General features: G+C 43.6%; 1 protein-coding gene across 1 annotated transcript in view; it reads right to left on the reverse strand.

Moving 5' to 3' along the window:
• The window catches only part of LOC138970593 (lipoxygenase homology domain-containing protein 1-like), a 118,400-nt gene that overhangs the window by 89,458 nt on the left and 1,442 nt on the right, over nucleotides 1-27,500 (reverse strand). The window contains exons 3-11 of the mRNA XM_070343059.1: nucleotides 24,576-24,725; nucleotides 22,650-22,813; nucleotides 21,830-21,979; nucleotides 21,130-21,303; nucleotides 20,470-20,635; nucleotides 19,823-20,067; nucleotides 18,811-18,946; nucleotides 18,264-18,408; nucleotides 16,076-16,178 (exon numbers count right to left, since the gene is read on the reverse strand). Coding sequence (XP_070199160.1) covers nucleotides 16,076-16,178; nucleotides 18,264-18,408; nucleotides 18,811-18,946; nucleotides 19,823-20,067; nucleotides 20,470-20,635; nucleotides 21,130-21,303; nucleotides 21,830-21,979; nucleotides 22,650-22,813; nucleotides 24,576-24,725 — 1,433 coding nt within the window. The remainder of the gene's footprint in view (nucleotides 1-16,075; nucleotides 16,179-18,263; nucleotides 18,409-18,810; nucleotides 18,947-19,822; nucleotides 20,068-20,469; nucleotides 20,636-21,129; nucleotides 21,304-21,829; nucleotides 21,980-22,649; nucleotides 22,814-24,575; nucleotides 24,726-27,500) is intronic.

Here is a 27,500-nt window from a genome sequence, read left to right on the forward strand (position 1 = left end):
CCATCCAGACTCACAGTTTTACACGGCGTGACCATTAAGGCAGTCCTTATACTTACACACATACCAACAATCAACAGCCGCATTGCTTTCTGAGCAGAGCTGGATATTTTTTTTGCTGAAATTAAAGTTCGTAGCTGAGACACTGTCAATCCGCAAAATAAATTCGGCACAGAATTCCAGCTCCGCGCATGAACAAGAAATTCCTCCGAGGTAGGAAAAACACCCCCGTTTTGTCAAAGGGAAATAACCATTCTCACTGCCACCAACTGAGAAGGTTATTTCCCTTTGACCATGAATATGTCCCTCTATAAGTCCTTGTAGAATCTTAATCCACCAATAACTCCCTAACCGTGTGTTTGACTGGTCCCAATTTTTGCAAGGACCGTCTCAGGAATGTATGGAACCTGTTCACCAAGTTTGGTGACGATCGGTCCGTTCATTCTTGAGATCTATATGCGAACACAAACAAACAAACAAACAAACACATCGAGCGAATCCTATACACACCCCTATACCGGGGGTGTAATTAGCCAGACTGTCGACATGGATCTAAGGGGAAAGATGCTCTTATCTGACGTAAAAGCCTTTGTCTTTGATAGATCTGCGGTGATGCACACGATCATTCTCAAGGGTTATCTTTTACTCCCCCCCCCCCCCCCCCTCCCCATGAAGGCCTTACCTTGTCAGATTTCCTGCTTTCAGAGTTCGCAATTTTACCTCCATTTAAACACGTCACGGCCAATCCGGCCTCTCCCATAATGCAACAGAAAAAGGGGCGGGGCTTAGCAAAAATAGCACAACGCGTGGCACGCGATGTAAACACGAACAGGCCAAAGTGCACTGGGGACGCGGGGGCATCAGGGCGCTCTAATAAATCAGCTTCAATGTTTTTGTCAATAAAAAAAGCACAAGATAGTGTCCACAAGCTCTTTGTTTGGATTTCCTTCTCCTAAAAATGTTTTAACCTTTTGAACTTGGGCGTAAATAAGATCAATTTCCTCTCTCTCACCGCTAAACTGAATTTTACCATCTGGCTTTCTGTCTGTGCGAGAAGCATTTCTTCTTTTAACAGCTTCTTCAGAGTTTTTCACATATTTTCGTTTCTGAACGTGACATTTGTGATATCTTGCATATTGATTGCGTATTTTGTTTATATTTACAATACAATTGAACTTTCACACAGAGAACCTTTGTGTCAAAGAAATCAGTCACACACAGAGAAACAGAATAACAATGTCAAGGCTGTAGATGTCAGGCTAGTCAAACGGACAAAATGAAACTTAGTCTTGGTTGCTGTAACTCAGTCACCGCTATGATGGTACTTTCGCTGATATTGCAGAAAAACAACACAGAATCAGCCAAAACCGCGAACAATAAACAAGTTTAGTACGTCACAAGGTCAATGAACAGAATTCTCGAGTCAATTTTTGCATCAGACTCTGACTAAGTGAGTGGGGCAAGCGTCAAACACCACTAAAATGAGGAGGGAAATCTTGGCGCATTTTTTTGGCGGAATACTTGAACAAACCAATCATTTTCAAACTGACCAAGGACAAAAACAGGCTTGTGAACCGAATGGTGAGGGGGGAGGGTACCTCGAAATGTGTGGGTGATGATTTCACATCACCATTGCTGCAGTCTTCAGTATAGTAGCTCCACCGAACACTGTCCCCTCCCCCCTCCCGTTCGTTCCCCCTTTCAACCCCCTACCACCTTGGAATAAACTGCAGAAGATCATTTGCATATCCTGGATTCTTCCATTTGTGTTGCCAGGGGCGACCCAAGATCCGAGACCCTTTGTTTCCCATGTCCACTTAGAACAAACCGAGTTTAGATTACCCCTTTCTGTTTTGAAAGTAAACTTGCCCATCCTGTGAGGCACTTTCAGGGACAGTAATTATAGTTAGCGGGACCATGTAGACGAAGTCAACGGTGATAATCTGCGTAGTGTATACGCATACTTTGGAACACGGTCTGTTATTCCACCCAGCGAGAGCCTCTAACACAATCAGTGTTGTCGACAGATGAAGGCGGGAATTCGAAGCCCTGAGTGTTTCACATTCCAACATCCGATGGTGATAGTAACTTAGTAAGGGCTAGGCTGCGGTCTGTAAGCTGTATTGCACTGACATCTCTTTCTGTCTGTGGAAATAAATGGCGAAATTTGATTTAACACTTCTCAACATTAACAGTGACCAGGAGAACGCAATAAGGAGACTATTTACTGAGAATCCGTGGCCATTTGAAACTCGAAGGTGTGTAATAAAAGATTCGACTTGTGTACCAAGAGGTGCTGGGCCATCATCGTGTGACCTCGAGAGGCTGTCTCTAGTACCGTTAGGGTGCAGACGTGGTTATCTGATCCTGGTGAAAGCGGAGACACGGGTCCTAGTACAGGGCTCTCCTCTGGGGTAGGCCAGTGTGCCTTTTGTTTTTGCAGCCCTTGTGTGACAAATCATCGCCAGAGGTGGCTAGGTACAGGCCAATTGCCACACCGCAGGAATTCCGGCGTTAGAAAAGTACTCTACAAGAAGTATTGGTCCATGCTAGACCGATGCGGTGCTTGGAATTGTGCATTGTACTTGGCGAAAAAGACGTCTTCCTTACATCAAGACAAGTCCAACACGGGTAAACATTAGCCGAGAAATGATGCCCGACTGTGTGCTCAAATTAGTGAGAGAGCTTTATCCCAACCCCACAGGAATACCCTATCAAGGCCACAACTGGTGGTAAAGGTTAGTTGCATTTCTTTCTTCATATCCGATGTAACAAATACACATGCACCTGAGACAGCATGTTCTGGAACCAAATTGCCGCATGCCACGTGTTTTGCTATTTTTGGAACGCATGGTGTAAATCTGTGACGTCGGAGAGTGTTGACTCCGCCCTTTTCTTTGAACAAGATCCCCATTGAAATGTTTGTTTACAAATATCTTCTTTATTATGGAGAATTAACCTTATCTAAGCGCATAGGGCGGTAAATGTGTGAAAACCAGCTGTGTGAACAAAAAATCTGACACCGTAACTCATGCTTAACCGAGATATTAAAGAAAATGTAGGAGCAGTATTTGTCCGTTGCCTGCAAGAGGTTTGAAATGATTTGCCAACGCAGAAGGTCAGGCTCCTTATATACTCCTGCCGGGCCTTTAAACACGTCACGGCCAATCCGGCCTCTCCCATAATGCAACAGAAAAAGGGGCGGGGCTTAGCAAAAATAGCACAACGCGTGGCACGCGATGTAAACACGAACAGGCCAAAGTGCACTGGGGACGCGGGGGCATCAGGGCGCTCTAATAAATCAGCTTCAATGTTTTTGTCAATAAAAAAAGCACAAGATAGTGTCCACAAGCTCTTTGTTTGGATTTCCTTCTCCTAAAAATGTTTTAACCTTTTGAACTTGGGCGTAAATAAGATCAATTTCCTCTCTCTCACCGCTAAACTGAATTTTACCATCTGGCTTTCTGTCTGTGCGAGAAGCATTTCTTCTTTTAACAGCTTCTTCAGAGTTTTTCACATATTTTCGTTTCTGAACGTGACATTTGTGATATCTTGCATATTGATTGCGTATTTTGTTTATATTTACAATACAATTGAACTTTCACACAGAGAACCTTTGTGTCAAAGAAATCAGTCACACACAGAGAAACAGAATAACAATGTCAAGGCTGTAGATGTCAGGCTAGTCAAACGGACAAAATGAAACTTAGTCTTGGTTGCTGTAACTCAGTCACCGCTATGATGGTACTTTCGCTGATATTGCAGAAAAACAACACAGAATCAGCCAAAACCGCGAACAATAAACAAGTTTAGTACGTCACAAGGTCAATGAACAGAATTCTCGAGTCAATTTTTGCATCAGACTCTGACTAAGTGAGTGGGGCAAGCGTCAAACACCACTAAAATGAGGAGGGAAATCTTGGCGCATTTTTTTGGCGGAATACTTGAACAAACCAATCATTTTCAAACTGACCAAGGACAAAAACAGGCTTGTGAACCGAATGGTGAGGGGGGAGGGTACCTCGAAATGTGTGGGTGATGATTTCACATCACCATTGCTGCAGTCTTCAGTATAGTAGCTCCACCGAACACTGTCCCCTCCCCCCTCCCGTTCGTTCCCCCTTTCAACCCCCTACCACCTTGGAATAAACTGCAGAAGATCATTTGCATATCCTGGATTCTTCCATTTGTGTTGCCAGGGGCGACCCAAGATCCGAGACCCTTTGTTTCCCATGTCCATTTAGAACAAACCGAGTTTAGATTACCCCTTTCTGTTTTGAAAGTAAACTTGCCCATCCTGTGAGGCACTTTCAGGGACAGTAATTATAGTTAGCGGGACCATGTAGACGAAGTCAACGGTGATAATCTGCGTAGTGTATACGCATACTTTGGAACACGGTCTGTTATTCCACCCAGCGAGAGCCTCTAACACAATCAGTGTTGTCGACAGATGAAGGCGGGAATTCGAAGCCCTGAGTGTTTCACATTCCAACATCCGATGGTGATAGTAACTTAGTAAGGGCTAGGCTGCGGTCTGTAAGCTGTATTGCACTGACATCTCTTTCTGTCTGTGGAAATAAATGGCGAAATTTGATTTAACACTTCTCAACATTAACAGTGACCAGGAGAACGCAATAAGGAGACTATTTACTGAGAATCCGTGGCCATTTGAAACTCGAAGGTGTGTAATAAAAGATTCGACTTGTGTACCAAGAGGTGCTGGGCCATCATCGTGTGACCTCGAGAGGCTGTCTCTAGTACCGTTAGGGTGCAGACGTGGTTATCTGATCCTGATGAAAGCGGAGACACGGGTCCTAGTACAGGGCTCTCCTCTGGGGTAGGCCAGTGTGCCTTTTGTTTTTGCAGCCCTTGTGTGACAAATCATCGCCAGAGGTGGCTAGGTACAGGCCAATTGCCACACCGCAGGAATTCCGGCGTTAGAAAAGTACTCTACAAGAAGTATTGGTCCATGCTAGACCGATGCGGTGCTTGGAATTGTGCATTGTACTTGGCGAAAAAGACGTCTTCCTTACATCAAGACAAGTCCAACACGGGTAAACATTAGCCGAGAAATGATGCCCGACTGTGTGCTCAAATTAGTGAGAGAGCTTTATCCCAACCCCACAGGAATACCCTATCAAGGCCACAACTGGTGGTAAAGGTTAGTTGCATTTCTTTCTTCATATCCGATGTAACAAATACACATGCACCTGAGACAGCATGTTCTGGAACCAAATTGCCGCATGCCACGTGTTTTGCTATTTTTGGAACGCATGGTGTAAATCTGTGACGTCGGAGAGTGTTGACTCCGCCCTTTTCTTTGAACAAGATCCCCATTGAAATGTTTGTTTACAAATATCTTCTTTATTATGGAGAATTAACCTTATCTAAGCGCATAGGGCGGTAAATGTGTGAAAACCAGCTGTGTGAACAAAAAATCTGACACCGTAACTCATGCTTAACCGAGATATTAAAGAAAATGTAGGAGCAGTATTTGTCCGTTGCCTGCAAGAGGTTTGAAATGATTTGCCAACGCAGAAGGTCAGGCTCCTTATATACTCCTGCCGGGCCTTTAAGACAGAGGAGACACAACCAGTAAACATTTCCACCCCTACTCTCGGCATTTCACGATTCAACCATTTCAGTTTCCAGAAAAGATACCCCACAAGCACCACCCTTGAGTATTGGCTCGAGCCGCTGACAGGTTCATTCAAAGATATTCTAGGCAGTAGTTACGTACACTTTGCTGCGATTTTTTCAAGTTTGAAATCAACAGAGTTACTATCCATGCCGTGGGCATGGGGGTAAATGGCACGGGATATTATTCTACAGGTAAAAAAAAAAATCAAAAACAAAACCCAGACGGTGTGGGGTACCGACTGAGCGGAGTGCACGAGTGCAAACAGGTAGCAGGCGGGCTGTCAGTCAGCGTGCAGGTAATTGCAGGTGAAAGCCGACAGGGCAGAGACACGCCGCCACAATGGGGGGAACGTGGGGTGAGGTAGACACGGCGTGGTGTACCTCCAGCTACCTCCGTCTGTCTTGCGTCTGAGAGGATGCACCGACACCCACCTCAATATAAACACACCATGTCCCACCCCCGTGTCACCACAGTGGCACGTAAAAGACCTCAGTCTTTCTGCCAAAAGTGCAGATGGCCGATTGCACCTAAACACGCATACACCTGAGTATCTCATCTAAAGTCGGGGTAACACCCGGGGACATGCCCACCTCACTTCACCCCCGCGGTCACTTTCTTTAGTCATATACAGTGGTACCTTTGACGAAAGGACACCTTGGGACCAGCCCCTAGTGTCCCCACATTGCAGGTGGCCTGTCGTGACATTACAATCTGGATAAGAAAACTCTTTTGTAGGATTTGCGCCATGTAAGTATCCTCATTATTATTATTCAAGATAATACACATAGGGACAGCGGACAGTGCCCTTTCGTGGAGGTGTCCTCTCATCAAAGGGCCTCACATCGCAGGTACCGCTACCCACGCCGCCAGTGTGGTCTCAGTGTCAGGCCAAAGGGACGATGCACCACTGCTCACCTCTATATTAAACGCCGAAGATCCGCCGGTTCTGCCAAGCTCCATAATACAACAAAAACTCTGTGAAGTCGACTTCGCCCAATCGATGTCAGGCTTTAGGGAAATACATGTAGGGGGAAGGGTAGGTGGGGAATCCAAGGAAAGCTCGTATCAACTCAATCAATCAATCGATATCAGGCCTTAGGGAAATACATGTAGGGGGAGGGGTAGGTGGGGAATCCAAGGAAAGCTCGTATCAACTCAATCAATCAATCAATATGAGGCTTATATCTCGCGTATTCCGTGGGTACTGTTCTAAGCGCAGGGATTTATATATTTTTTATTTTATCTTAATTTTATGCAATTTATATCGCGCACATATTCAAGGCGCAGGGATTTATTTATGCTGTGTGAGATGGAATTTTTTTACACAATACATCTTGCATTCACATCGGCCAGCGGATCGCAGCCATTTCGGCGCATATCCTACTTTTCACGGCCTATTATTCCAAGTCACACGGGTATTTTGCTATAGGTATAAGTCTGCCATTTTATCTGAGCACAGCGGGCACGAGTTTTGTAGGTCCAATAAATAATCAGAACAGCAATATCCCGTTAGATGCGAACTTCTGTAGGTCACAGGGAAATAATCAGAACAGCAATATCCCGTTAGATGCGAACTTCTGTAGGTCACAGGGAAATAATCAGAACAAAATACCCAGTGAGAGGCAGTGTTGATCTGTATACACCATTGCTGCCGGTTGCAATAGAGCACACGCTACTCCTACCTCTCAGCAAAAGACAAAGCAGTGTAACATTTCTCCTGTAATCAAGGCTAGGGTTGCCCGCTGAGACAACAACTCACATCACAGAGACACGAGGGCCAAGAATGCCACTGTATACACGGAGGGATGGCTTCCCAGTGCCGGAGAAAACACAAACAAATCGTCGGATACAGACAGACGGCCATGGAATGCTGAGTGGCTCTAAACAGCACGTACTAACCTAGGTATACAGGGGGAACGCACGTGCTTCAAGCTCACGATGAGCAAGTAAAAGGTTCTGCAGAAAAAATATTTAAATGTTTTTCGCAGTAAAACGACAGTTCCGTTTTACCGCAGCATTTTCTTATTCAGTTTTCCGCGAACAAAAATGTTTTTCGGCGATAGTGCGGCGGCTGATGACCAAATTCGGAAAAAAAGTTTTTCGCGGCATTTCAGTTTTTTTGTTCGTGGAAAAAACGATCAATGTCTTTCCGCTAAGGATAGTACTATTACAGATCACTCACTTTCAGATATCTCCCGTTCTATGCAAACGATCATGTCAACCATCTGTCCAGGCCTTTACATGGTATTAACCATCCGGTCCACTTTGAGACGTACTAAAACATCCACAGCCTTGATCGCTGCTTTCTGAACTCAAAACTGCCAAAAACTTCCGAAAACTCAAGAAACTCCCATGGCCATTTGTCAAAAACTCAAAGCTCAGCTGACATCCCTAAACGTGACGCAATCGAAAATTTTAGTAGTAAATTTTCATTTGATTTATACTTACCCAACTCACATATATAGTAAATTACTTCAGTCTAGTGTTAGAACGCTGTATCGCATCACCTTGGTAACAAGGGAGGCAACTCTATAAAAAGAGCTACCTTGACACATAAACAGGACAAAGTCACGTGACTTCCTGACCTTGCCGCCATATTGTACTCATTCGCACGAAGGCGCAGAAAAACTTCCCTCTTTTTTTTAGAACAACCCCACTAGCGGGGAAGGTGGGAGGGAATTAACTATGTGAGTTGGGTAAGTATATTAATCAAATGAAAATTTACTACTAAAATTTTCGATTAAATTACATATATCTTAACCCAACTCACATATGGCAGATTGCTAATGAAGGCGGTGGGATGCTCAGTATGAGCTAGGCAATAATTTGCCCTGCTGCCACCATTGCCGGAAGCGCATTAGAACCGTATTGTCGCGCGCTGGAAAAGTCACGCAGGTAAAGGTTGATAGAGAGCTCCTACGATCTCCAGTAGGCGGAGTCAAGGACTTTGGAATACGGCCTACCGATTTTAGCACCAACGTAGATATGTCCCTATCTACCCTTGTGTTCAAAGACGATAAGAGTAGTTTTGCTTATGATCTTAAACCCCTTGTAAAAGACAGGAAGGAGCATAGTGATATAACTGGGCAGATTCATAATAATGGGTCGCCTATGGCGAGAATCCTATAAAGAGGAAAACTATAAAATGGTTGTCCTAGATTCTGATGCCTGACTAAGAAGTCTGGCCGGAAGCAGAGTGAGGTAGAGAGCCTCTATTGAAACCTACATCTCCCTGAAAGCCAAAGAGTGTGTGAATCTCGTTACCTCTGCGCGCTGCAGCTAGGAGTAAAAGGGAGAACTTTTCACATAATGTTTATGAAGGCTAGCAGAATGTAGCGGTTCAAAATCTGTGGAGCATAGAAACTCCGATACCAAAAGACTCTGACTTGTCTTGCTGTGATCTTTGGTATTGAACCCTATCCAGCATATGGTCTCTCTGTGAAAAGAGACCTGTCATCTTATAATGCGAGCTAAACGAGTCACACTGACAAGATTAGGGAGAAGCATAGCCTAAATCACGTAAGGCCTAGAAGTAGGCCCATGTTCTATCTCGCACAGTCTGGACGGAGCCCAAAGGAGAATTGTCCAAGATAAAAAAAAAAACACTCCCCCCCCCTTCTTTCCCTTTTAGCCTTATCTCAAAAGGCTAATGAGTGAGGAGGAAGGACCCGTTTGCGAGAGTGTGACAGAATGTCACTGGTCTTTTCAAAGAAAAGACTGAAGTTCTGAGAGGAAATCAAGCACCAGAGAAGACAACCGTTGTCCTCAATGGCTACGGGAGTTGTATCATGAGAGCTAAATACCCATGTCCCTACACACTGGCTTGAAATTAAGAGGGCGAACTTCTGTTAACCGGATATGTAGCCCTCGCGGGAGCGAAGTACTACTGAATTAGAGTGTGAGTAAACGGCAGTACGATAGCTGAAGCCGTAAGGCCGCAGCTTGAAAGTTAGAAAGAATGCCATAGGCCTACAGGCCCGTATTCAAAACGGTCACCCATCCCGGTAGTAACCGAGACCGATGCCGCTTAACCTCGGAGGTCGGAACGAGACCGCGTTGCGGCCTTTTGTTGAAAAACGAGAAAGACTATGCCGAGGCTGCAAAGATGAGGGTATACTTTCCCTTTTGCAAAATCAGTAGTGAAGCGTCGGGGGTGTTGAAAACCTGATTGCGTGCTAGTTCTATGTTAACCCAGCCCGCAATTGTGAACGGACACGTGAGGGTATCACTATCAGTAACCTGATCCGCTCTCAAACCATGCTCCTATCGCTCCCCGTCCCGAGAGAGGGGTGCGTGAGCGTCTTTAAAATTTCAGTTTCCCGATGACCGTAACGCTAGAGGCATTACATGGAGTTAGTTCTGAAGCCTTGAGAAAATATCCTCAAGGTAAGAGAACTGGCCTAGGGATAGAGAAAGCCTCTATAAAACCAAGGTTTCTTTAACTAGTAATTCAAGAAACCTAAAGTTGGGTAACCGCTGAGGGAAAGGTAAGTTGTACCCTCCCTCTGCCCTTTGTGCGTAATTGGCTCAGCCTAAATTGCCGCTTAGAAAAGCGTGCAGAAAGACCTGAGAAAGTATCAAAGCTGAATCCCTGAACTGGAGTGCCGTGATTCAGCCTTCAGAGAAAAAGAGGGGTAGGCGCGGTAAAGCCGGAAGCCTATACCATACTGTGACAAGTGTGACGTCACTTCGATGGCTTAGCCGAGAAGGCTTGAGAATTTAACAGGGCGAACAAATGCGTACTATTCTGCGATGTAGGAGAAAACTCCTAGCACATTGCAAAGTTAAGAAAAATCCAGGGGCCGCCGCAGTGAAGGCTACAAAAAAGAGTGTAGCTTATTAACTCGCGGGAGAAGGCCCTGAGAGGCGTAATGCCGAAGTTGAATCACTGAACCACAAGGAATGTGATTCTATTTATTATTGGCAAAAAAACATAAAAGTTCACTGTCTTTTGCGTATGGGAAAAAACAAACCTAATGCTAAAAACTTCTGTGCCAAACCTAAGTTTCGCCACATGATGGTGTCCTTAGTTCTTTCCGTAACCTCTTAAAATGAAACGCTGAAACTAAGGAATTTTCTGCGAGTCCTTTGTGTTGCCCAGCGAAAGTCGCTGACGGAAGCCACTACCGTAAGGGGTAGGCTTCACCGGAAATGTTCCGTCTGAGAGGTTACGGACAGTGGCTCAGTGACCCCAAAAGATTTTTGAGTCAGAATGTGAACCAGTAAGTTGGACATATTCTGGCGAGCTGTCGGAAAACCAAAGCTTATAACTCTTATGAGAAAGCGAGCGATTCCGTAAACCGTAAAAGCTGAGTTTGCTTTAATAGCTTGACTTGTTTTTCGCCGCTTAGGCGAAAAATTAGTGGCCTTAGCAGCTTCATCCGAGAAGGCGGAAAAGAAGAGGTATGCAGCTTCACCATAGATGGGCGTACATACCGCAAAGCTGCCTAATACAGGGTGTCTAACCCTATGTGTGCTTGCTTAGCTTCATTATCTTGCCTAATCTGAGGCAGAATGTGGCAAGCTGAAGCAGTTCCCGGCTTCTTGCCAGAAGATGGGGAGGAATGCAACGTAGCGTAGACGTGCGAACACTCCCCTGGTGAACACAAAAAGCAAAGAGTGCCGGAGAAGATCCGCCTCTTACTTGTACCTTGAGCCAAGCGAAGGCTGACGCCCAAGCAAGCAACCCTCTGTGAAAGGAGAAGACTAAAGTGACTCAACGGTGACTTTATCTTGGATCCTAGACCTAGAGAGAAAGAAGAACCTGCGCGCGTGCACGGAATGTGCAAAGAGAAGCGCTGGGAGGCTCAGCTGCTCAGCAGACTTTAGCCAAAGTGGCTAGCCGCGTCATGACATCCGTCTCCCCCGCGTCACGACGAAACTCGAAGTTGACAAGAGCAGAGGAGATGGAGCGCGAGAGAGATCTTTCCAAAGTTTCCGAAAGAGAGCATAACTCGAAAAGATCATGTGCTTATTCCCTCAGAGACAAGAGAGAGGACTCAGTATAAGGTACAGCTCTGTTCTACTGTCGCCGTCTTCCCTAAGCGTAACCAGTTCCGTTGTGCACGGAAAAGCAGCACGCGGGAGGGCAAGTGTCAATGAGGTAATAAAAGTGGCTGTTGAAGCGAACCTCTGGCAGGTACCCTGAAAGAGAGGAGTGGGATGCTTCACATGAGCAAGCCACAGTTTGACGAAGTCCGCACCGTACTGTAAGCTGCCAAAAGCGGCACTGTGTTAGTCGGTGCATTGACTTGCCGTAGGTTGAGCTCAGAAACTTGGCCATATAAGAGGCAACAGAGGAAGATTCGCAGATCCAAAAGGAACGCGTTTATCCCGAACTGAGCGGAAGTCAACCAAAGCTGAAGGTGGTGGTACGGACAAGTTGCCGAAGCCACCACCCCTTCCTCCATGTACAGCGAAACTACTTCCGCTGCCTAAGCTAAAGCATGGGTAAACTCGGATAGTAGCCGAAAACTGGTGTCTTCATCCTGATCGGAAGCTCCGTAATCCGAACCGTAGTCCTGCACATCCGTGCATGCCGGAATTCCGCTACCACACTGACTGCTATAGTCTGGTGAAGCTTTACCGGAAGACACCCGTAATGGGGAGCTGTAATGGTCACCGGAAGTTGGTATCTTCTTCGTCTTGAGCGGAAGCACCGAACTCCGAATCATAGTCCCGCACTTCCGTGCATACCGGAAGTACACTACCGCCGTGGCTGTGATAGCCAGGCGAAGCGTCAACCGGAAAGGAAGACACCCGAGGGATTTTATACCCAAGGGGTCCCCCCCTAGGGACTGCTTCCTGCCCCCCGGGGCGGAAGCGGGGAATGCTGTGCCGGTCTGGCCCCGTACGATACAAAGGCTGCCGACGGTAGCAAATCCCCTGTTCGATCAAAGACTGAACACGTATCTGGGCTCCTACCCTGTACCAGCCGCCCGCGCGAGTGGAACGGCGCAGCCAAGGGATCGAAACTTTCACTCTCTGCCCGGCACTCGGGTGGAGCTACTTCCTCCAGGATACGCCCTTCGCGTTGGCCGGAGAACCCAGCTACTGACGAAGGATAAATACCTTGAGCATAATCAGGCCGAAAACCAGAAGAGGCCTGAGTACGCAGAAGAGAGACTCCGTCGCCCGCATCAAAAGCAACATGCACATCGGCCGAAGTCACTGTAGCCAAGTTTGTTTGTAAATCTATCTCCACTTTTGAGACTCGCTTCTTTTCAAGACACAGTGGTACCTGTGTGGAAGGACACCATTAGGACCAGCCAAGAGTGTCCCTTCGTTGCAGGTGGTCTGTCACGACAGGTCATCTTTGGTAGAAATAATAGACAAAGGGACTTATACCGGAGGCAAAGACAAAAATTCTGCCCTCGTCTACGAAAGCTCTGCTAATAGGGAGGAAACCTGAGCACTCAAAGAGCGGAGAATAGCGGAAACATCCTGTTTATCACTAACACTAACAGAGCTAGAACCGGAAGCAACCGATACAGATTCTGAAGGCAGAATCGGCATGGAGGGAGATTTAGGCATGTCAATCTTAACATCAAAAGAATGTTTGGACGAAGGATCTAACACCTTCACAACAGCTTGACTAAAAGAGCCTTTCGACTTACGAGAAGGCTTCTTAACAGGAGGAGGCTCCATCACTTGCTTAGAACTTCTCTTCTTACCGCTATCCGACATGGCGGACGAAAGCGTGTCACAAATTTCTAAGTGCAGAACAACCTGAGTCAAGCAATAAAACGACAAAAATATGCAAAAATGCTCACCCCAAACACAAAATAAGAGAAGAGGGACGTGCAAGGAAAACCAAGGTGAAGTCTGACCCAAGGAAAAGTCAGACAAAAAGCTGAAAAGCCTAAGCGAAGCGAAACACGTCCGTAGCCACGGAGCCCTGAGTAGAGAATGAGTACAATATGGCGGCAAGGTCAGGAAGTCACGTGACTTTATCCTGTTGATGGGTCAAGGTAGCTCTTTTTTTAGAGTTGCCTCCCTTGTTACCAAGGTGATGCGATACAGCATTCTAGCACTAGACTGAAGTAAATTCCTATAATTATGTGAGTTGGGTTAAGATATGTAATTTAATGTGACAGGTTCATAGTTTGTGCCATACCGGCCAAGAGCGGAATAGACCCAAGTGAACCAAACACTATGAAAATGACTGGCTGATCTTAGCTGAATAGGCCAAGGGACCTGCGAGTTTAGGGCTGATTTTGGCACTGATATTCCCTTTCAATTGGTACATCATCAGCGAAGTTGCTAGGGGGTCAGTAAAGACGGCCTCGGGAGGGGTAGGGTGGGAAGATGGGAGGTTGGTAAGAACATCTTGCGATAGGCCATGAACTGAAACAGAGATCTGCATGCAGCTGCAGGTGGGCAAAGTCAGTGACATGACTAACCAAACAAACAGACTTGAGGCATCACCCCACCTTATCTCACCTGCCTTCATCTCATCAGTCTGGGCAAGGTACACTACGCAATCATCGCTTCACCTACACCTGCGTGCTCTTTAGTGAGGCAAGTGTGTGTGTGTGTGTGTGTGTGTGTGTGTGTGTGTGTGTGAGTGTGTGTAGTGAGTGCGTGCGTGTGTGTGTGGTGAGTGCGCGCGTGCGTGCGTGCGTGTGTGTGTGTGTGTGTGTGTGTGTGTGTGTGTGTGTGTGTGTGTTTGTGTGTGTGAGAGAGAGACGGAGAACAAAAGAATGAGAGGGACAGAGACTGATTTTAAACTTAAAAATATATATACGAACCAATTTTAGTTATTTTCATCAAAATATAAAAACAGAATAATTTCAAGTTCAAGCCATAACTGAGCACAAACAACAAATCATCATAGTTGCACGGCGCACATCAAAGATTAAAGAGAATCATCATCCACACAACTCCGTCTGACAACAACACTGACAACAATCTTGCACACACCAGCAAATACAAAAACCATTCCCCAAGACTGTTTACAAGCACAACCCACTGCCTGTTCTACGGGCAACAATTAAAGGACAGACTGGCCAGTTACTATAACACCACGTTAACAGCAAGCAGTAAAGACAGAGAGACGGGCTGGCTAATGATAGACAAAAAGGGTAGTGGCTTGAAACATCAGAGAGGCTGCGGAGAGATCTATACTATTTCTCGCTCTGTTTAGTCTGACGGGAATGAGCTTTCTGCACATGGCTCAATTAACTGCCTCCACCCCTGTTTTCATTTACCTTAGCTCCCAAGGAAAGCTCACCTGTGTTTATAAAAGCCACTCTCCCACCTTAGGGGAGAGAAATGCCTTCCACTAGGATTGCATAACAGTCGTTTTTGCCTGGGTTCTGCTGAGGTGAATGCTAGACTTGTTTTGGTAAGAGCAACTGCATGTGCGTGTGTGTGTTTGTGTATGTGTGTGTGTATGTAGGTGTGTGTGTGCGTGACAGCGTGTCAGTGTGTGCATGTGAGTGTGTGTGTGTGTGTGTGTGTGTGTGTGTGTGTGTGTGCGCATGTGTGCGTGTGAGTGTGAGTTTTTGTATATCTCTGTAAGAGGGTATCTCTGTGTGTCTGATTGTGACTCTGGATGTGTGTGTATATTCTTGTGTGTGAGCATCCATGTTGAATACATGTAGTATTAATTCTTAAAAGAGACATTCTGCCATGAGAATTAACTTCACTACCATCTCATGTGACAAATCAAATGACAGCTCAGATCTGAGAGGGGAAGCATGTAGGCAATCAACTTGAAAGCCACGATCAACCAACCAACCAACTCATTTTCAAAGCACAAACAACATATTACTAAAAGAAAACCACATGCAGGTGACCAAAGAATAATTCAAAAGACGAAAAATAAATCATGACAGATAATTTCTTGATATAAGAATGGTCAGTCTGAGCACTCAGGCACAACACGATTTTGTTCTTCTCTCCACTGGTGACATATACCGTCTTGTCTTATCCGTTAAGATCACATCAACACAGTCAAGTTTGACTGCAGTACACACTGACAACACACAAACAGCACAAAACCATGCCAGCGAACACACAAGACAAAACAAAACACGTTGAACATCTCAGTACAGGGGAAGCCACCTTTAAGGCCCCCCATCTCAGATAATCCACCTTTTCAAGACCTGGCTTATTGCATTTTTTTTCCATATGTTTGTAAATCTATCTCCACTTTTGAGACTCGCTTCTTTTCAAGACACAGTGGTACCTGTGTGGAAGGACACCATTAGGACCAGCCAAGAGTGTCCCTTCGTTGCAGGTGGTCTGTCATGACAGGTCATTTTTGGTAGAAATAATAGACAAAGGGACTTATACAGGTGTCCTTTCAAGGGAGGTGTTTGTTCATCATAGGGGCCTTACATCACAGGTACTGCTGTGGGATTTTCTCAGGGCTGTAGGGGATTTAAGAGGGGGGCTTCACTGTACGTCGTGGAAACATTAACTATGACCTACCTTGTCCAGGAACCAGCCGGGACCAAAACCGGAGTTGTCATGTCCAACACGAATACGCTCCAAGCGACCAAGTTTGGGGCACTCCAAAAGAAACTCATCCGCCCTGTTAAAATATCACAAGCAAAATACAGTTCTTAAGCAAAACATCTGTACCCAGCATCTTTCTTTAGTAGACATGTTTTACTAGCTTCAAGACAACTTTTACATACCGTACTTTCCGGGTGACAAGGCGCTTCGTTATACAAGACGCACCCCCTTCTTTTAAAAAACAAGAAGGGCAAAGCCCATACGACTCACATGCTTACATAGCAATGACATCATACACTAAGAACTGCTTTACACATTTTTCCTACCAAAATACATGTGACCTTGACCCAAGGTCAAGGTCATCCAAGGTCATGCAACACAAAGCTGTTAATTCAAGACATAGGAAGTACAATGGTGCTTATTGGCTCTTTCTACCATGAGATATGGTCACTTTTAGTGGTTCACTACCTTATTTTGGTCACATTTCATAAGGGTCAAAGTGACCTTGACCTTGATCATATGTGACCAAATGTGTCTCATGATGAAAGCATAACATGTGCCCCACATAATTTTTAAGTTTGAAACAGTTATCTTCCATAGTTCAGGGTCAAGGTCACTTCAAAATATGTATACAATCCAACTTTGAAGAGCTCCTGTGACCTTGACCTTGAAGCAAGGTAAACCAAACTGGTATCAAAAGATGGGGCTTACTTTGCCCTATATATCATATATAGGTGAGGTATTGAATCTCAAAAACTTCAGAGAAAATGGGAAAAATGTGAAAAATAGCTGTTTTTTAGGCAACATTTATGGCCCCTGCGACCTTGACCTTGAAGCAAGGTCAAGATGCTATGTATGTTTTTGGGGGCCTTGTCATCATACACCATCTTGCCAAATTTGGTACTGATAGACTGAATAGCGTCCAAGAAATATCCAACGTTAAAGTTTTCCGGACGGACGTCCGGACGGACGGACGGACGTCCGGACGGACGGACGGACGGACGACTCGGGTGAGTACATAGACTCACTTTTGCTTCGCATGTGAGTCAAAAATTGTAATCCAGTCACCCATTGGGCGCAGGGGGCCGATAGGGCGCACCAAAATTGAAAAAGTATACCGGTAACAAACGGTCGAAGAATGAAAATAAGCCGGCGAGATCAAAGGCAGGTCCATTCTTTATAGACACGACCCTCTTCCCAGGGGTCAATGACCCAGTTTTTGCCATGAGAGATGGTTACCCTGTCATATCTGAGAGAGGAAACCCTTCCTGCACCGGGGTCAGTGACCGGTCAGTGACCGAGTTTAACAGAGTGGAAATATGTCTCTCGGTCACTGACCGGTCACTGACCCCGGTGCAGGAAGTGTTTCCTCTCTCAGATATGACAGGGGAACCACCTCTCATGGCAAAAACTGGGTCATTGACCCCTGGGAAGAAGGTCGTGTCTATAAACAAGGCCACCCAGCTATTACAATGCCTTTGATCTCGCCGCGTGTGCTTTGTATGTGCGACCAGATCAAAGGCAGGTCCATTGTGATAGCTGGGTGGCTTGAGAGCTCGAGGAAACTTGGCCAGGGCAGTACCTAGTAGCTGAAACATGCATTATCACAAGTTGTTTGACTGGTACTCAGGCGGTCTCTTTAATTTTTTTCGTATTTCATACACGGATTAGACGCTTCGTTATACAAGACGCAGGGGTCGAACTCGAGGAAAAAAGTCGCGCCTTATGACCCGGAAAGTACGGTACACTTTTTTCTGTGATAATCACTAAAATTAAGTGCATGATTATCAAAATATCTGAGTAGAAACATAACAATGTTGTCATGGAATTTTGGCGTAACTTGTTCTAGACAGCTTTTCAGGAGAAGGCCAAAACTGATTATGTTTATTATGAAATAGTGTACCTGGTATGGATTATAGAAAGATGAAAGAATGTCAAATCATGTCAATGGAATGTGAGAGAATATTTCTCATGGAGAATGATTTACTTGGTCTAAAGCACAAAAACATACAAAATCGCCAAAAATCGAGTTTAGCCAACATTTCATGATGACGTGGATAATTGTATAGAGTAAAAAACACCAGCAAGGTGATAAAAAAGAATATTATCTTTCTGTTAAAAAAACTTCTACAAAAACACTATTTGTTTAAAGTGCACTTACTTTCCCCTCTCAAAGTTATTTTTGCGTGAGGTGAGTTTCTTTTCCCCTGAGTCGCCGAACTCTCCGAACATTGTGACGTAGACGTTGGCGTCCGTACCAGCGCCCCGCTTATTCCCCGTGTACACTGTCACCTTGTACTTGGACGCTGCACACACATCACAACATCTCTTTACATGTTTCGTACATGTGAAAACATTACTTGCAACTCTGTAAATAAGTTAATTGTCTTCTCCTTGGAACGATGAAATATGAGATCAGAATGCGTCAACAATAGTGGTACCCTGTTGTCTTTGATCAATCAACAAATCAATCAATCAATCAAACAAAAGACACACCTTTTCTGGTAGCAAAGGGGTCTCTGCTGTCTAAGATCAATCACCAAAATCAATCAATCAATCGATCAATCAATCAATCAATTAAAGAAAATACACACCTTTCCAAGAGGCGTAGTGGTTCCCTGTTGTCTATGATCAATCAATCAACCAATCAATCAATCAATCAATCAACAAATCACTCAAGAAATCAATCAATCAAACCAGAGACACACCTTTTCTTGTTGCGTAGGGGTCCCTGCTGCCAATGAGGTCGCGACAGATGGCGCCATCCCCCTCACTCTTGGCCAGCCACTGACCGCAGGGGAAGAAGTATTTCCACTGGGTGTTCTTGATGTCCGTCACCACCACCTGGTCAACAACACAGCGCTCAGTGGCTTTCAACAGCATTTTATCTTATTGGTAAAAATCATTGTACAATGTGGAAAAACAAGAGAATTCTGTACTCACACCAAGACAAGAACAGCACAAATAACAAAGTCAATAATTTAGCCTATGGAGGCTTCTTCACGACAAACATAAAAGGCAAACCAAACACAAAATTAAAGCATGAATGAAAAAAAGATGGAGATTTTGATACATTCGAACCTGTCTTGGCAACCATCTCTTAATAATTACTACCACCTGGCCAAAAAGAACACTCAAAGGATCCCCGGCTAGTTTTCTTTCAATACAGTTCAACTTTCCATAACATTACCACCTGTCTATAACAAAACTTTTGGTTGGTTCCTTGAGTTGTCGGTATGGACAGGTTTGATAGTACAGTAAAAACGGAACAATCAGGGGATAAACATGGGTAGAAGCTCACAGTATATGGCCCAATGTGTGCAAACAACAAAACAAGGGGGGCCCGATTAGCTCAGTTGGTAGAGCACTGGATTTGTGATCCTATGGTCGCAGGTTCGACTCCGAGCCGCAACGGACACGGGTCAAGTTTATGTGCAGACCCAGTGACTGTAGCCACGTCCCTACCCCGTGTCACAACAGTGAGACGTAAAATACCTCGGTCATTCTACCATAAGTGCTGATGGCTGATACCACCTAAACATGCATACACCTGTGTATCTCATCAAAAGCCGTGAGGGCGTGAAACTCAAATTATCATACAACCCATATGAGGCGAAATATTTAGCCTGTAGGACATGAAGCATTCTCTATTTTTTTCAACAAAACAAACAAACAAACGCACAATATGAGGCTGACTAAAAATAAATCATTTCAACGCACCCTCTCCAGGTACCAGCCAGCGCCCACACCCTGATTATCGTGTTCGATGCGCACTTTCTTCATGGGACCCACGCAGTTGGCCTTGACGCGGAAGACGTCGCTGCTGCCTCTGTCAAACATGGTCTTGCTGTTGTTCTTGAGGTGGATCCTGCGAGTGGTTCCCGTTTTGCCGAAGATCGTGACGAACACATTAGCGTTGGTGCCCCCTCCCATCAAATCCCCCGTCACCGTCACGATTTCATATTCTAAAAAAAAAGTTTTGAGATAATTAATAAACTAGTTCCTAAGCTGTGACATGTGCATCAGCAACTAGCCAGACTTGTCTAACAAATATTGCCAGAATTTCAGGCAAATGATTAATAATAATAATGATGACAATGAACACTTATGAATCGCCCCTTCTGGCCAGAGCTCACGGCGATGTACAATAGCAAAAAACATCAGCACACACACACACGCACACTTGAAATCCAGTTAATACAGTTAAATAAAGCTTCTATTCTCTCACAACCATATTGGTGATTACACCTAAAAGTGCAAAAACCTGGGTAGTGTGACTGGTGTCGCTGCTTGCTTTCCACTGGGAGGAAGTGACTCGAGTTTCCAAGCAGTGGGATAATAAAGTAATGGCGAACTCCCTGACTGACCTGTTTTGGCGGACTTGACGGGGAAGAACTCTCGCATGACCTGTCCGTCGCCATGGTAGAGAGAGAACCACTGGTTGCAGGTGAACAGGTAAGTCTTCTTGGTCTTGGTGTTGACGATCTCAATCTCCTGAAGGAACCACGCCTCTTCCTTCTTCACCGCTGACGTCTGTCAAATAATGGTAGGTACATGATGAACAACTCTCACTTTATACATCAACGAGCTGCATATTGATAAAGGATAAGGATAAGATTTTATATTGTCCTGTGAGGTTACCCCCATGGAAATTCAGGCTGCTTTCTCACTGGGGAAAGCCATCTGCCATACGTACAGTACGACGCTACCCATATATTTTGTTATTTTTCCTGCATGCATGTATTCGTATTTCCAAGGCCTAAGACTTTCACTGTGAACTTGGGGCACCTAGGAGAGTCTGCACAAAGTTGACTATGGGAAATAAATCCCTCGCCGAACGTTGGGATTGAACCCACTCTGATAGCGACAACTGGTTTTGAAGCCAGCCACGCTACCAACTGAAATATTTTTCCGCCCAGTAAATCTAAATCTGTGTAAAACCCCTGCAAATACACTGCACGCTCACAAACCAAAAATCATTGGTTAAATCATACTGGTCAAACAAGGTACAGCCATCATCAGCATACCTCAATGACAAGGGAATTGATGTCTCCGATGTTGGAACCGTAAATTTTGAAGACATGGGTTGATCCCTTTGCGAAGCGAAAAGAGACGCCCTTGTTTGATCGCACAGACCCGGCTTTCTTTGTCAGTCTGGTCTTGGGGATTTTGCCTCTTGTTCCTTTCATCTTGAGAAACACCTGCAAATGCACCGCTATTTCTTTAAGTCTCTCCTCAAACAACGATCAACTCACAACCAGCAGATAACTGTGAAAGACAATGCTCAATATACTGCTAAATGATTTACTATGAGCTTAATGCACTGAAAACAGAACATCTTTTATAACTTCTTTTTCTGCTTTTGTAGAAAAAAACGTCCCAGTATGCTAAACAATTTATGAGCAAATTTGTACGCATACAGCCATACTGCATGACTGTAACATACCTTCCTGCAAGGCAGCTGTACTTCAACTCCGGGAGTAACACCAACATTTAGAAAAATGACCAGTTCTTCACAATGTCTGCAATTAACTTCAGATCAAAAATAATTCTTAACCACCGTTCGTCAAGCATATTTCTTATCTCTCTGTCATTGCAATCTTGAATTTTTTTGAATAATAATTCATTCAAACAAACATTTGTGAATAAAACTTCTCTCTCCTTCCCAAACCATTTCAACCCAAAACATGTGATTCTATCCTTTCAAAGAAAATGTTTTCTTCTTACCTTGGCATCTGTACCAGCATTTTTGGCGTCCCCAGTTGTGACCGCCACCTTGTACAACACGTCAGATCCGTCTTTCTTGCGCAGGCCTCGTCGCGAGCCCATAGTCAGGCTACCTGCGCTGTGAGGTCTAGCATAGCGACTTAATAGTCTCTGAAAGCAAATAATACAATAATACAATCATAAAATAGGTATGGGTAGAAAGAAAATCAAACAAAATTACACTTAAAAGAAAGCCAACTGAATTATAGGCCTCGTCTTTCTTTTCAAAGCGGACAACACCACTGGTATATAATTAATAGAAAGCAATAAAAAAAACTGGAATAACAAGCAAAAACAAAACAAAACATTACAACACACACACATAAGTGCGCACACACACACATACAGATGACCCTTCCCATCAAAACACAACAGTTACTATAGTAACAAGAACAACAGTTACAATGTGTAAGACAGGCCCACAGTTATAGCAGTTACACACAGAACCAACACATCAGAAAAAAAGTAAACAATAAACATAGAATAAAGCCACAAACATGCTTTAGAAAATTGTAAACCCTTGCTATTCAGTAATATATACTGTCCTGATTTTTGTACAAATAAGTGTTCTGTCGATCACTCTTTCACGTTAGTAGGTGTGCAATAGTTCTATTTTTTTCTTGTTCTTGTTTGAAACTAAATTTGATTCAACAATGCATTGGTACAATGCACGATAAACATACATGTAGTTTGAATCAACAACAAGATCTAAGAATATAAGCTTTTTTATTTTAAAATGTTTTTTTATTTTTTTATTTTTTTATTTTGTTGTTTGCCTCACCTGTCGTTTGAGTTCTTCGAGCTGCAGGAGTCCAAAGCGTCGCTCGAAATACTCGTTGAGGTGTGGGTCCATCATGGGCTCGTAGGACGGGATAGGGATGCTCTTGCCGTTCTCCACCCGAGGGTAGCCCAGCGTTGAGTTCACAAAGGATTCCCTTTTACGCGCTGCAAACACAAAAAACAAACCAATCATGATATAATACTTCTAGGAATAACCTAGCTGACACAATGCTTAAATAAAGAAAAACAAACCAATCATGATATAATACTTCTAGGAATAACCTAGCTGACACAATGCTTAAATAAAGAAAAACAAACCAATCATGATATAATACTTCTAGGAATAACCTAGCTGACACAATGCTTAAATAAAGAAAAACAATCCAATCATGATATAATACTTCTAGGAATAACCTAGCTGACACAATGCTTAAATAAAGAAAAACAAACAAAAAATAGATAGACTACCAATGTTCCAAAATCAAGAATCAAACCAAACCTTTCTTGGGTTTTTATATTTAGTCAAGTTTTGACTAAATATTTTAACATCGAGGGGGAATCGAAACGAGGGTCGTGGTGTATGTGTGTCTGTGCGTGTGTGTGTGTGTGTGTGTGTGTGTGTGTGTAGAGCGATTCAGACTAAACTACTGGACCGATCTTTATGAAATTTGACATGAGAGTTCCTGGGTATGAAATCCCCGAACGTTTTTTTCATTTTTTTGATAAATGTCTTTGATGACGTCATATCCGGCTTTTCGTGTAAGTTGAGGCGGCACTGTCACGCCCTCATTTTTCAACCAAATTGGTTGAAATTTTGGTCAAGTAATCTTCGACGAAGCCCGGACTTCGGTATTGCATTTCAGCTTGGTGGCTTAAAAATTAATTAATGACTTTGGTCATTAAAAATCTGAAAATTGTAAAAAAAAATAAAAATTTATAAAACGATCCAAATTTACGTTTATCTTATTCTCCATCATTTGCTGATTCCAAAAACATATAAATATGTTATATTCGGATTAAAAACAAGCTCTGAAAATTAAATATATAAAAATTATTATCAAAATTAAATTGTCGAAATCAATTTAAAAACACTTTCATCTTATTCCTTGTCGGTTCCTGATTCCAAAAACATATAGATATGATATGTTTGGATTAAAAACACGCTCAGAAAGTTAAAACAAAGAGAGGTACAGAAACGCGTGCTATCCTTCTTAGCGCAACTACTACCCCGCTCTTCTTGTCAATTTCACTGCCTTTGCCATGAGCGGTGGACTGACGATGCTACGAGTATACGGTCTTGCTGAAAAATGGCATTGCGTTCAGTTTCATTCTGTGAGTTCGACAGCTACTTGACTAAATATTGTATTTTCGCCTTACGCGACTTGTTTTAATTGTGAAAGAGTGAACACACTTGCTTTTTTGTTTGTTTGTTTGTTTGCTTAACGCCCAGCCGACCACGAAGGGCCATATCAGGGCGGTGCTGCTTTGACATATAACGTGCGCCACACACAAGACAGAAGTCGCAGCACAGGCTTCATGTCTCACCCAGTCACATTATTCTGACACTGGACCAACCAGTCCTAGCACTAACCCCATAATGCCAGACGCCAGGCGGAGCAGCCACTAGATTGCCAATTTTAAAGTCTTAGGTATGACCCGGGTTCGAACCCACGACCTCCCGATCACGGGGCGGACGCCTTACCACTAGGCCACCGTGCCGGTACACTTGCTTTTAGTGAGACAAATAATCCACAGGCCAGTCACTAGAAAGGGGTGTGTCTGAAATACATGCAAAAGGAGCACATTTGTTTGTCTAACTAAAAGCATTCCCTCTTTCATAACCCATACAAACCTGACAGTTATTTCTAAACATCGTCTATTGGGCAAATATGGATAGATTACATCAGTAACTCCTAAAAATGCCTACCTGCATAAGGCACATAACGCAGATTGCTGTCCAGTGGCTTGTAGCCGCGAGAGGGAGGGGCGTACACCTGCCCGAACTGTCGCGGTTGTTTGAAGTCTGCGCCGCGCCATGCTGATTTTCTCTCCCCTCCCAGCTGACGATACACTGGAGCTGCAAAACAAGCAACAACACCACATGACCAAAATAAGCAACAACACCACATGACCAAAACAAGCAACAACACCACATGACCAAAACAAGCAACAACACCACATGACCAAAACCTCTTGACAAAAGATATGCAGAAACAGTGGGAGTCAAAGAGAACTTGTCATACAGTGGAACCCCCCTTTCAATATGTGTTTGATGTTTAAATAGTATGGTTTTATCTATAGTCAATATGTGTTTGATGTTTAAATAGTATGGTTTTATCTATAGTCAATATGTGTTTGATGTTTAAATAGTATGGTTTTATCTATAGTCAATATGTGTTTGATGTTTAAATAGTATGGTTTTATCTATAGTCAATATGTGTTTGATGTTTAAATAGTATGGTTTTATCTATAGTCAATATGTGTTTGATGTTTAAATAGTATGGTTTTATCTATAGTCAATATGTGTTTGATGTTTAAATAGTATGGTTTTATCTATAGTCAATATGTGTTTGATGTTTAAATAGTAAGGTTTTATCTATAGTCAATATGTGTTTGATGTTTAAATAGTAAGGTTTTATCTATAGTCAATATGTGTTTGATGTTTAAATAGTATGGTTTTATCTATAGTCAATATGTGTTTGATGTTTAAATAGTATGGTTTTATCTGTAGTCAATATGTGTTTGATGTTTAAATAGTATGGTTTTATCTATAGTCAATATGTGTTTGATGTTTAAATAGTATGGTTTTATCTGTAGTCAATATGTGTTTGATGTTTAAATAGTATGGTTTTAACTATAGTCAATATGTGTTTGATGTTTAAATAGTATGGTTTTATCTATAGTCAATATGTGTTTGATGTTTAAATAGTATGGTTTTATCTATAGTCAATATGTGTTTGATGTTTAAATAGTATGGTTTTATCTATAGTCAATATGTGTTTGATGTTTGAATAGTATGGTTTTATCTATAGTTAATATGTAAAGTGCAGAGAGCATAGTTTACTGTGGTTCGCACTATATAATAAGCTGTCATTATTATTATTTTTATTATTATTATTTAGACCCGCCAATTTAAGACTCCCTCCCTTTTAAGACCATCTTTTATCAGACTTTCTGTTCATAGCCTTTATAAATTTACCCTCATTTTAAGACTCCCTTGTTTTTTAAGACTCCCTGATGTTGTAAATGTTTTGGCAGTATAAATAGGAGGTACCACTGTTATAAGGACAAGGATGAGGACAAGGATATCATTTTATATCGTCCTGTGAGTCTCATGGATATTTGGGCTGCTCTCTCACTGGGGAAAGTGAGCTGCCATAAAGCACGGCACTACCCATTTTCTTTCTTTTTCCTGCATGTGTGTTTTCATGTTTCTGAGCCCTAGCTGAGACTTTCGCTGTGAACTTGTTTTTGTTGTTGTGCGTAAGTTTACACACAGAGGTGTTGAGACACCGCGAGGAAAGTATGCACAAAGTCAATCAATCAATCAATATGAGGCTTATATCGCGCGTATTCTGTGGGTACAGTTCTCAGCGCAAGAATTTTTTAATTTTTATTTTATGCAATTTATATCGCGCACATATTCAAGGCGCAGGGATTTATTCATGCCGTGTGAGATGGAATTGTTTTTACACAATACAGTCGACTCCGGTTAATCGGCCACTTTTGGGACTGACTGAACCATGGCCGATTATCCGAAGTGGCCGATTAGCCGAACATTTTAACACATAACTACGTATGAAGAAAAGATTCGGTCCCAGGGAAAATTGGCCGATTATCCGGAATTGGCCGATTAACCGGAGTCGACTGTACATCACGCATTCACATCGGCCAGCAGATCGCAGCCATTTCGGCGCATATCCTACTTTTCACGGCCTATTATTCCAAGTCACACAGGTATTTTGGTGGACATTTTTGGCTCACGTAAGTGTAGCCTATGCGATCGTAACTTTGTCTGTCTGTGCGTGCGTATGTGCGTGCGTGCGTGTGTATGTCTGTGGTAGAAACTCTAACATTTGAAGACGTCACATTACATTACATTGACGTCACATTATGACGTAAGAGGGTTAGACGTCACGCGAAGGAAGTACTGAAAGTCTCGGTCATTATTATTTTGAGCGGGCCGAGACTGACTAGTTGGCAGTCGTGTCCCTGTAAGTAGGCTACATGCAGACAGACAGATCTAGTGTCTCGCTTTCTTGCACAGTTTCACCTATGCTCTTTCTGTGTGTGTGTGTGTGTGTGTGTGTGTGTGTGTGTGTGTGTGTGTGTGTGTGTGTGTGTGTGTGTGTGTATGTGTGACGGAGTGATTGAGTTTGTGTTACTGTTTGTCGATTTCTTACGTGAGCCTTGATGGCTTCGCCTCTTGTTATCTATGCCTATACAATTTTGCCAGGAAAGACTCTTTTGTCAATCGTGGGATCTTTAACGTGCACACCCCAATGTAGTGTACACGAAGGGACCTCGGGTTTTCGTCTCATCCGAAAGACTAGCACTTGAACCCACCACCTAGGTTAGGAAAGGGGGGAGAAAATTGCTAACGCCCTGACCCAGGGTCGAACTCGCAACCTCTCGCTTCCGAGCGCAAGTGCGTTACAACTCGGCCACCCAAAGTTGACTCTGGGAAATAAATCCCTCGCCTAACATGGGGATCGAACCTACGCCGATAGCGACAAATGGTTTGAAGCCAGCGGCGCTATCGACTGAGCTTTTTCCCCGCCTTACTCTCAACGTATTTTGTTTGTTTGTTTGCTTAATGCCCAGCCGACCACGAAGGGCCATGTCTGGGCGG

This window comes from Littorina saxatilis, linkage group LG7 (assembly GCF_037325665.1).
Source record: "Littorina saxatilis isolate snail1 linkage group LG7, US_GU_Lsax_2.0, whole genome shotgun sequence".
Classification (NCBI taxonomy): Eukaryota; Metazoa; Mollusca; class Gastropoda; order Littorinimorpha; family Littorinidae; genus Littorina; species Littorina saxatilis.